The following is a 12471-nucleotide window of genomic DNA, read 5'->3' as shown; positions in this document are numbered from 1 at the left end:
TTCATCCACAAATACAGTTGGAATTTTTCGCAAATGGAGATAATTCATGTAAAGTGTTGGATGAATCGGAAGGAATATTATTTGTTAAGAAGCCTGATGGACGTTCGACCGGTGACGCATTTGTGCTATTTTCTGATGAAAGTGATGCACCGAAGGCTCTTTCAAAGCATCGAGAATCTATAGGACAACGATATATTGAATTGTTTCGTTCAACAATAGCTGAAGTTCAACAGGTACGTTGCGCAATGCTCTCATCATTCATAAATTAATGATTGTTGAAAAAAAAATTATTTTTGCCTTAATGCTTTGATTAATGGACTCAGATGGGTAAGATTGTTCTAACTTGAGATGTAGTACTTGAGAATTGTTTAGTGCCTGCCTAACCTTTCAAAGCCTCTTTTATTGCTTTATTAATTTATTTTTTTTGCATTTTAAATTAATTTGCACATGATATTCTCAACAGGTTCTTAATCGCTCAATGGATCCAAAAACGTATGAGCAAAATACTCCAAAACCGCCACTTATTGCTCAAATTCCACAAACAATCACACAAATGCCAATGTTACCACAGCATGTTATCACCAGTGGAACTGAAAAGAATTGCATTCGATTACGTGGATTACCGTATGAAGCAAAAGTGGAACACATTTTACATTTTCTTGAGGATTTCGCCAAACATATTGTATATCAAGGAGTACATCTGGTTTATAATGCACAAGTAAGATGAAAATAAATATACTTATATTATTGGATATAGCAAGTACATTTATATGAATTCTTTTTAAGGGTCAATTTAACGGTGAAGCTTTTATTCAAATGGACAGTGAGTCAGCAGCACAGGCATCAGCACAACAAAAGCATCATAAGCATATGATGTTTGGAAAGAAGCAACGATACATCGAAGTCTTCCAATGCTCAGGTGAAGATATGAATATGGTGTTAAATGGAGGTTATCATCAATATCAATCCTCGCCTACCATTACTGCTAAGCCAATATCATCGGGTATGTTACCACAACCATCAAGACCACAAACATCAACTGTTCAACCATTACAAGTTTCAATTCCACCACCATTAACCATTCCATTGTCACTTCCTCAAACTGTATTGCCACCGACTGTGACAAACAGTATTCCTGCAATTAATGCAAATGTTGCTGTTGGTAGTGCCAGTCAAGCTAACCCGAATTCATTGATTGCACAACAACAGCAACAAGCACATTTTATAGCACAACAGAATCTTATTGCACGACAGCAAGCTGCAGCTGCACAATTACATGCTGCTCAGCAACACTCGGCTGATCAAATGGCATTTCTTCAAAATTATGGCTTCTTACAATCTCCGGCAGCTAATTCTAATATACAACAACAACCCTCTCAAATGGCAACTAATCCTTATGCTTATGCTTCATTAGGTCCACAAGTCCCACAATTCTATTATCTTCCACGTCCAATGCTTCCAATGAGTCTCATGCACCACCCAAATTTAGGTCAGCTTTCAGCTGCTTCCTTTGCTGGTGGATTGCCATCGGGTTATGTTAATTCAGCACAACTTCAAAGTGTTCAAAATGCCGGTGCACAAATGATGCAAAATATTCCAGCATCAAGTGCTATATCGTCAACGAGTGTTAAGCGCTCATATGAAAGTGCCTTTCGTAATGATCCAATGACAGTTACGGCTGCCAAACGAGCATACCATCCAAGTCAATCACATGCTGCCGCAGCTGCAGCTGCTAATCTTTATGGTACTTATCCCTATCAACAATTGTAAAGTTGCTATCGAAATTTTAAAAAAATTCTTCTTTTTTTGAGCTTTAATCAAAAATTAAATGTGCATTAATATTGTTAGACTAGTTAATTATTATAACTTCTTCATATGACTATGAATCAAGTTTATGCTATGAAATATTCAGCACACATTACATAAAAATGTGCAATAAAATGAACGAAATGATGCATTAATTTTCCCTCGAAATACCTTCCTTTTGTGACCTTCCAATACTAAATAATGAAGTAAATAAGATTTGTGGATGTGGAAATAAATGTTTTGTAACGATTTTGTAAAATTTAAATTTTTAACGGTTTTGTAAATTTCATATTGATGTTTGGCTTGAAGTTGGTTAGAGAATTTTATTTTATTTGAAATGTAGAAATCCGTTAAAAAAAGTTTAAAATTGAAATTTACATCCACAAATCTTAAGACAATCAAACCTGTATCTGTTATGCATTTATTATGGTTAAATTTGCATTATGTCTATTGCTTACTTCCTATTCTATTGACCTTCCATAAATTTCATGTTTTTCACTCTTACTTCATTTTTAATATAATATTATTTTTAATATCCGATATTGTTTTTATAGTGAGAGAAAAAAATTTATTTGTTGTTTCCATTAATTCAAGCTATAAGCAGTACATTAAAACAAAAAAAAATAATAATAATATTATTATCTGTCATAAATAATATTAATTTTTAATAGTTGCTAAGGTATATTCTTATTCATCTTATTATCTAATAACATAGACAAGAGAAAATTGTACACATTAAGGTTCTTTATTTACACACACATATATGTTGTCAAGACATGATGATTGATATGGATAGAAATGATGCTTGCAAGATTTTTTTTTTTATATGGTTAAAAGTTTTAATTTTTTTTCTTCATTGTTCAATTGTTAAAGAATGAATTTTTAGCTGAGTTAAGATTTTTTTATAGGAGTCGTTCACAAATGACGTCAATTGTGGGGTTTCGGACATGATTTGTCACAGTGGTGTAGTGTTGTTCAAGCTTTTTTGTGCCGTGACACACGTCTTGGTACACTAAACCGTGCACAACTTAGGGTTCATGACATTTCTAGTGAAATCAGTTTGTTGCGCAACACACTTGTGTGTCACACAACAAACTAGTGTGTCGTGTAACATTCTGGTTTGTCACGCAACACGTGAGTTAATTTTGAGTGACACTAGTATGTCACCAGTGAATTGAGTGACATACTAGTATGTCACGCAACATGCTTATGTGTCGTACAACACAGCTCTAAGCTTTTTTGTGCCATGACAAATCTTGGTGCACGATATATGGCATTTCGACGACTTTTTTGTGACACACAACATACTAGTATGTCACACCACACAGTTAGAACAACACTGCAACAGTGACACGTCTATTAAGTTGTACGTCATCAGTGAACGTCTCCAGTTATTATCGTGGTGTTGGGAAACGAAAAAAATCATTGTTTTGAAGTTCAAAGTATCCAAGATTAAGTAGATAAACGCAAAAGTACTTATTAAAAATGACATTCACAATAAATATACTTTATACCTGCATACATATCATAAAAACAATTGTAACAAAATTGATACTTTGAAGACTGATGAATTATAATTTGCAATCATCGAAAGACATCTACCTATGTTATAACATTAATTATAAAACATGATTTTTTTTTATTAAATATTATTTGTAGAATCTAAGTGAATTTGTCGTCTACACAAGCACATTCCTGATTATAATTCTGTATAATTCACATTCCAATGTGTAATTTTTTTTGAAATGTCCGTACTTAAAATGCATTTCGGCTTATCTTGAAAGAGATAATTCTATACTTTATTTTAATATACAATTTGTTATGCAGCTATGGATTGTAGGATTTTTTTTTGTGCAGTCCCCAATAATTAAAAGACATCATCATCACAATATAATTTTATTAAATTTTGTCTATCAACGTAATAATATTAGATATATAAGAAATGATTAATAATGGCAATGTCCACACGAAAATAGGGGGTTGTTGCTTATTAATTAATGTTATTTGATACACGAAATATATAGCAATAGTGTGTATGTCTGACTAACTTTAATGATAGCATAAAAAATTTACTAACAATTATTTTTTTTATTATGTGAGAATTTTCCATGAAGGATGAAGCATATATAGAATATAAATTTATTTTCTTGAAGGATGTTGTGAAGTTTTTGGTATTTTATTAATGATTAATGACTCTAGCTTGTCATGTAATACCAGAAACTTCATATTATCCTTCAGATGTGGGCATTTCCATCTTATTAAGAAGCGTTATAACTTATTTAGATTTGTAAGCTTCATCGTAATTAAATATTAGTTTTTATTTCTGGTGTCCATTTTCCTAAAATCGATTAAAAGAGTTTTTTGCGGTTGTAAGTGTCTCATATTTTCATCATTATTTTTTGTTGTACTTCTAATTATTATTATTATTTTAGTATATTTTTGGGTTTTTTTGGTGCTTTGGAAAAAGTTTATTTTTTTTTATATAAATTATGTCGCTGAAAAATTGTGGTTTTGAGGAAATACATTTGGCCTTTGACAATATTTATTTGTGTCTCTCATTAATTGCTGTATAGTAATTAGTGCTGCGTTTGCTCAAAATGGCTGAATTAGAGCTTTAAATGCAAAAACATCAATGAAGCTTCTTGACCATAGAAAACTTAAAAGCTTTTTAAAAATAACGGCATTTTAAGCTTCAAATTTTCTAAATTCATAAACTATTAGCAAATTTTTCTTGAAATTAAACCTTGAAAATCTAAATTCTTCAAATTATGAAAGTTTTTTGAGATCGAAATTTTCATATTTTTTTTAAACTAAATTTTAACCGTCTTGTAAAATTCAAATTTTGAGAGCTTTTTTAAAAATCAAAATTTAACGGTTTTGTAAAATTTAACAGTCTTTTTAAATCAAAATTTAACCGTTTTGTTGAATTTAAATTTTGAAAGCTGTTTTACAAAATGCAACGGTTTTGTAAAATTTAAATTAATATCTTTTCGAAATCAAAATTTAACGATTTTGTAAAATTCAAATTAAAATAATTAATAACATAATTTGAGTAAATTTTGATGCTATTTCAAGCTCAAAATTAATGAGCATTATTACCTTTTGCTTTTGAAATTTGAAACAAATTTTTAAATTTTGAATAACTTTTAAAAACGAACTGCATTTAATGATTCGAATTTTTCCATCAGAGCTTTTTCCGAAAGCTCTTTTAATATCAACTCCAGCCATCAATTAACTAATCCAAAAGAGACACATTAAATAAATAAATAAACAATAAATTGAAGCCACAAAATAATGACAAATTTCTAAAATTCAAATTCAGTTAGGAATTCGAGATATCTTCCCGTATCTTTCAATCGATTTTAGGAAAAGTGACTTAATCGAAAATAATTTACATAAATATTATCGACTAAAAACAAGAAAAATTTTTTATTTGTGGAATTAATTTTTTCTTATCTCTAAAAACAAAAGTTAAAAAAATCAAAAAAATAATAAAAAAAAAATCTATTTTTAATGAAAAATGAAAGCGGCATAATCACTAAAAAATAAACCTTGAATCACATCAAATTGAAAAAAATTCACAATACAAGGGTCGGTGAAATGGAACTCTGTGACGTGAAAGGCTTCTTTTCTATATTTTTTAATTATCTTCGTGGGTGGCACTTATTATGTGTTACTCTGTTGGGCTTAATATCTGATTGTTCTACTTCTTGGTGCATTTTATTAATTTTTTTGGTTTTTCTTTTTTTTATTTCAGTTGGTTTAATGATTATTTTTTAACGGATAGTCTTTTTTTGTCGCCTTGCTATAAAATTGTTTTATTTCCATATTTTTTGGTTTATAGATTGGTGCTAACGTCTTTATTATAGCTATAGAAAATCAAAATACTACAGTGCATATGTTCATTCTTTATAAAATGAAATTAAAAAAAAAAATCAAATTCATTAGCGCAAAAAGTTTGTGGTTTCCTTAATATTGGTGCATAATGGAAACATATTTATTTTTTATTAATTGTTTGTGTTATTTTATCTATCAATCAAATGCTAAACAAGATCAGTTCAGTTGTGGTAAGTGGTGATATTTACATTTGTCTACATCTTAATTAAAACAAACTCAGTATAAATGCTCGGATGGAGGGAAGCTTTCTTTATTTTTACAAATTCATTTGAATTTTTATATTTTTGACGGTTATTTTTTAAATTTTCAAATAATTGATCGTTGATTTTTGACTTTTAATTTTTAAATAATTTTCGACCGTTAAATTTTCAAATATTTTTTGACAGTTGATTTTCAAATATTTTTGATTTTTAACATTCAAATGTTTTTGACCGTTAATTTTGAAATATGGATGGACATTCAATTTTTAAAAATATTAATCGGCTCATTTTCTAATAATTTTTGACCATTAAATTTACATAAAAATTTATGCCAGTCAAATTTTCAAATACTTTTTGACCGTTATTTTTTTATAGTCAAATTTTCAAATTTTTTTTGACTGTTCATTTTCAAATATTTTGTGACCGTTAAATTTTCAACTTTTAACTTTCAAATATTTTGTGACCGTTAAATTTTGAAATATTCATTGACATTTGAATTTCCTATTTTTTTGAATTTGTATGAACACCTCTGAGGAAAATTGAAATCTTCAAATTTGAAGACAAAAATCTCAAAATTTCCCACCAAAATTCAGAAAGCTTCCATCCCTCGGCATATTTTTAATAAAGTTTTTAAATGGTTTAATGGTGCAATATTAAAAACAATTTAGTGAAATTTGATATGTTTTGATGAAACAGGAATAAAAAAAAAATAAACAAAAATAATTTGGAATCTTCACACATCTTTAATAATTTATTAATGAATTCAAAACCGTTCGTCTCATCTTTCCTTAAAACTCATAGTGGCAAAAAAAAAATTATTGTATTTTTTGGTAAATGGGGCTCTTTTTTTTTGATTGGGTCTTAAATTTATATTTATATTACATATATGGCATATTTGTGATATTTATGTATAGTTCGTATTTCATGGTGAGTGATAGAACTTTATAATAATATTTTTTTTTCAATTTGTAACATGAACTCAAAAAAAAAAAAACGATGACCATCTGAAATTTGACCGAATTCTACTTTTATTAGACTTTTATAACATTTGTGCCTATTCTTTATATTTTATAGGAAATTCAATGTTAGCACCAGCATTTCCAGCATTCAATCAATATCATCAACCAACTCCAATTTATTCATCACCACCGCAAATATTCTATTTTGCTGGATATCCAAGTGGTCCACTTTCTCCTACATACATTCAACCTGTACCAATTCCTCCACATGCATTCCATCATTTTCCACCAGATAGGCCTACTTTGGTAAGTTTTTTCATGTAATGAGTAGTTATGTAGGTTTTGATGTTTCTTTGACCCTCGACCTTTGTTCTTGGAAAAGCATTTTTAGATTTAAGAGATCTGGAAAAAGATTTTTGAAGAGTTTGTGCAGATTTCTACATTATAGCTTATAATTTTGACCGTTTTATAGCTTTTTGAAGTTAGAAAAGCCATTTTAAATTTTAAATCGAAAACACGTGGTCTCACTTCGAAAAGTTTTTTGGTCAATTTTCTTGATTCAAACAGTTTTAAGGATTCAATAAGCTGCATTCATGCTAGAAAAAGTGGCAGCAATCGATTAAACATCATTTTAGCTACTAAAAGCTAGTCCAAAATGAATTATTTAGTCAACAAAAATGAGCGCCAAACTTAAAATATCTCAGTATGCTTTTCCTCAAAGCTTTAACTAACAAAATACTTTATTGTCTACCACAATCCTCTAGATTAACATAGTCTTAAGTTTATGCTACTAATATCCACATCAAAATACTAAAACTAATCTGCATGCACAGTTCGATCCAAAAAAAACTTAATTAATTCAGTCATAATCAAGATGAATAATAAATTTGTAAAAATATTTATGCAAAATTTTCTTTTTTCTTTTCTTTCTATTCCTGTTCCATATAAAAAAATGTAAAAAAAAAAATAAATAAATGCCAACAAAAAATCTATCCACAACCAAACAAAAATTATGAATAAAGGTCCCAATTGACAGTTATTTTTAATCTCTCATTCTCATGTAATAATTTTAAGTTTCCTGAAATGGATGTCGAAATGCAAGTAATACCCCCACCAACATCATCGCAATCATCTCCATCAATTCAACAACAACAACATCAACCGCCACCAATAAAACAATTACAAATGGCATCACCTGCCGGACAATCAGGTCAGCAACAACAACAGCCTTTACCAAATCAAGTTAAATTAACGACAAATTTTAATTTTCAATATGACGACAATGGCAATTTAGGACGTGTAGATGTTAGTAAAGCATTATGCTATCAATCTCAAGAAATATCCAATAATGTAGTAACAAAAAAGGTTTTAGTGATGCATCAAAAGAAGACACCAATCCTTTTAGCAGGACCAAATATTGATCAACAAGAACAGACGTCACCGCAACATTATATAGATTGTAACAATAATAATATGAATCCACTTCCACAACTCCAGTCGACTGTCATTGACACAACACATTTACCGCCTCCTTCACAGCAAATATTTACACCAAAAAATATGAACCCGCAGTTTATACAGCCACCTTTTATTAATCATCTCAACTGGAACCCGCAGTTTCAGTAAACAATTTTTTTGTCTGCTTTTGAGCATTTTTTTTTTGGAATGTTTTCCTTCATGTTTTGCGGTCTTTTAATATTAAGATATTATATTTTACCCCTTTTAATGACATATTTTCTAATTATAAATTTAGAATTCAGACCAGAACTCTTGAAGATATTCATAGATTTTTTTCCAATTCTAGTTTATAAGGCATTAGCTGTTAAGGACATTTAAACAAAAATGACAAGAGAAAGCGTAAAGGAGATAAGAACAACGAATAAATATCAGAGTCGACTTTGAACTCGGATTTTGGATGTAGTCAAGTCGATTTGAGTCGATTTTTCCATGGAGTCAACTTGAGTCGATTTTTTTCCCCCATAGAGTCAAGACGACTTGAGTCTGACTTCTCCATGGATTCGACTCGATTTGAGTTGGCATTTCCATGGAGTCAAGTCGACTTAAGTCTGACTTTTCCATGGATTCGACTCGATTTGAGTTGGCATTTCCATGGAGTCAAGTTGCCTTGAGTTGACTTTTCCAAGGAGTCAAGTTGACTTGAGTCGATTTTTCCATGGAATCGAGTCGACTTGACTCTGACATTTCCGTGGAATCAAGTCAACGTGAGTCGATTTTTCCATGGAGTCAAGTCGACTTCAGTCTGACTTTTCCGTCCAAAATTCGAGTCGACTTCGACCTCTGGACAATATGTTGTTTAATTAAATGTGCAATTGAATCATATCATACAAAAAAACAAATACAAGACAAGCAATAAGGATGCTTGATGAAATTGAAATAAGAACAAATTATTTATATTTATGGACGTATCATATGTAATTCCTACTTATAGTCAATTAATAATGTTAAAATCTAAGTCGATTATAAAAAAAATAGCAAAACGAATTGCAATCTTCAATAATTTAGACATTTTTTCATCTTAGTAAGGTTCACAAGTAAGCATTGATTTCCTTAAAAATATTGAAGGTTGTTTATTGAGAAGGGAAATGATATTGACGTGATTCTAAAATTTTTCAATCGTTTCCTCAAACCAAACTAATCAAAAAACACTCAAATGTTTGTTTTGATAATTTTCAAAGGAAAATTTATTTTTAATTTTTTAATCGCACCAAGCTTTGAATGGAAAGATTTTTCATTTGAGTGTCGAGATTGCTATGTTTTGGAGTGTTTTTTCCGAGCAGTAGCAACAATAATTGAGGTTATGGGTAGTCGTCAGGTAAATAAAAGATTAGAATTTACCAACCGTGCGGACCAATTTTGATCCATGACTATAGACGGCTACTGATGCGCTTGTCTATGCCAAATGCAAGAAGATCCAATCTGTGTGAGGCACAATATTGAAATGGGGTTAGCAAGGCACAAAAACGGCAGCATATTTAGAACCAAATGGCAGTCAATTTGCGAAAACGACCGAATTCGCCAATTTTTGGTGAAAAAATTCGACCAAAACCATAAAATTTATTAAATTCGCTACTATTTAGTTTTAAGAATAGTGCCTTCTTGACTGCCATCTCGGCACCATGATGATCATATTTCAATGTGTTTCTATCAATTCTCTGTTGAGAATTCGAGCAAGTTTCAATATCAGATTTAGATTTTTGTGGATTAGGGGACCAGATCACGTATTTTGTTCCCTTATTTCATTTTTTTGAGGTTTCCGGTTGTTGATGCCATAATCAAACCTGAAAATATCACTAAGAAATGGATAAAAAACACTCGTTACACAAGGAACCACGCTTACTGTGCACTAGCTTTCAATTCTACATCAGAGCATGTAATTAACTTGAATTTCAAATGGAGTCGAGTCGACTAATCCATACAAAATTTGAGTCGACTTCTTGCTCAAGAGTCTAGACAGCTAAAAGCTCCTTACTAAGTTGAAGAATAAAAACCTTCTGAAATCAGAATATCTTTATAGCATTAAGTACATATCTTCCATTTATCCTTAAGTCGTTGCCAATTTTTACATATATTTTTTTATGTTTTTATATATATTTCTCAATAGATTTTTAAACAAAACTTTTTGTATCTGTTTTTCGTTCACATGTTATGCATATATTATTAATATTATTATCATTATTTTATTTAATTAATTTTTTTTTTGAGAGCGTTATGTTTTTGCCATTGTTTATTTTATATGCGTGTAATGATAAATCGAATTGTTAGTAAAGCATTACCATTGATTAGTAAAGAAGCAATACTAAATGATATGAAAAACTTAATAATTATCTTCTTAATCATCAGTTCTTGAAATGAAATTGGTGCAACTCAGAACTATTATTTAAAAATTTTCTAACGTGCAATAAGCTGTACCATAATTAAAAAAATCGAGTGAATAATTAGATCAAAATAATAATTACATTATCTTCATTTGGTTCCTTTACCAGTTTTCCTTTAAATTTATTTTAGATTAGACAAAATTTTGATTGTATATTAAGTTAAATTGAGGAACCTAGTGCCTAACTTTAATTATTGTCATTTACTGTGCTTCATTTTAGAATGAACTTTTGTATGAAAAGAAATTGTCTGAAATCAATTTGCAATGGAATCAAAGCTTTAATTTAGATAATTGAGACATTTTTATTTCAAACTTTGATTTAACCTACAAAATTTTGGAAAAAAAAAACAAAATTTACCAAGTCTCAATTAAACATAAATAGACATTGCATCTGAACATGATTTATCATCTATAGAACTAGAAATTCACCAGACCTAATGTCCAGATGTTCATTCAATAAGGCTTATTGCTATTGCTCACTTTCCACATTCATTTCTACATATCCTGATACTTTTAGACATAAAAAATTACCGAAAAAGCTTCTCTGATGGCATTACAGCCTATAAACCTTTAAAGGAATCTCTAAGCAGCATTTACACTTCATATGATTCCAAAAAGGACAAGTGCAAAATTTCCCTTACTGAGTTTCGAACCCATGATCGCTTGGTCGGGTTTTCAATAATTAAGTATCGAAGTGTTTAGCCATTCCGCCACTGAGCCACTTCGACTCGATGATAAATTAGTCGAAATATAATCTAACTCATTAGTCTCTTGCTGTTAATGTCCTTTTGATTATTGATAGAATACATTTTGTATTTTGGAGTGTTAACTACGACAAATCTCGTTTTAAGTCGTCAAAAGATTGAAGATTCGTCACGAAACCCTTCATCATTAAAATGACCATCTGGCGGTTCTTCAATGGCTACTTTCTACCAATTGAGTGCAATATATTTAGATTCCCAAATGAATTCATGTTTCCCATTAAAAGTACTCTAGGTCAAGTAATAGATCGTCTATCTACCCAAAAAATACTCTACCTTAGCAATATTGAAGCTACTCCAGACGTACAATGACGATAGAGTGTGTAAATTTACTGAAAAAAAAGTCAAGTTCAGACATTTTAAACATTCATTGCATTAAATTTTTAAAAATCCAGACAAGATTTTTCTTTTCCCGCTAAAACAGTTCAAATATTTATGAATGAAGAACAAAGTGAGGCACTAGAGAAGATTTATTTTGAATCGAAGAAAAAAAAAGTGGAAATAAATTCCTTATTTTTTGAGTAAAAATAAAAAGAAAACAATAAATTGAGAAAAGAATGTACTGACGTGAAATAATGAATAGTTATAGCTCGTAGTTGTGAATTAGAAAAATGTAAACATAATTTTTATTTTTTCATAGAAAATTTTCTGAAATAAAACAAAAATTTTTGATACCTTAAAAAACAGTGTCTAAGTTTCCCTTATCTGGCACGGTTAATTGATGATTCTAAAAAAACATAATAAATTACTTTCGATGTAGGTACATATGCGTTGTGGAATAGAATGACTACTTGCAATGGTGGGCAACCTGTGTGTCATGGCACACTTAGGTACTGGCTGAATGGTAAGTCGGGGAGTCGAGCATCTGGATTGGTCTCTTAAAATTGAATTGTTATTCATGAAATACAGAAATAAAATATAAATTTTAAAAAAGCATGCTGTGATCTCTTTGG

At 30.0% G+C, this 12471-nt stretch overlaps 1 protein-coding gene across 6 annotated transcripts in view; it reads left to right on the top strand.

Moving 5' to 3' along the window:
* fus (epithelial splicing regulatory protein fusilli) overlaps positions 1-12196 on the top strand; it is a 38732-nt gene extending 26536 nt beyond the window's left edge. Inside the window, exons 10-15 of one of the 6 annotated variants that reach the window (XM_070642753.1) lie at positions 18-233; positions 464-718; positions 787-1003; positions 6978-7168; positions 7937-8072; positions 8157-12196. In XM_070642753.1, coding sequence (XP_070498854.1) covers positions 18-233; positions 464-718; positions 787-1003; positions 6978-7168; positions 7937-8072; positions 8157-8488 — 1347 coding nt within the window. In that variant the 3' untranslated portion in view covers positions 8489-12196. Of the gene's footprint in view, positions 1-17; positions 234-463; positions 719-786; positions 2320-6977; positions 7169-7884 lie in introns of those variants that run through there. The other 5 variants (XM_070642752.1, XM_070642751.1, XM_070642755.1 and 2 more) reach the window with 5 other exon arrangements.
* Positions 12197-12471: the final 275 nt, after the last annotated feature.

This window comes from Chironomus tepperi, unplaced genomic scaffold (assembly GCF_022539635.2).
Source record: "Chironomus tepperi strain 1889 unplaced genomic scaffold, CSIRO-AGI_Ctep_v1 contig_298, whole genome shotgun sequence".
NCBI lineage: Eukaryota > Metazoa > Arthropoda > Insecta > Diptera > Chironomidae > Chironomus > Chironomus tepperi.
Note: the sequence above shows the minus strand (reverse complement) of the source record. Positions and strands in the feature narration are given on the sequence as shown.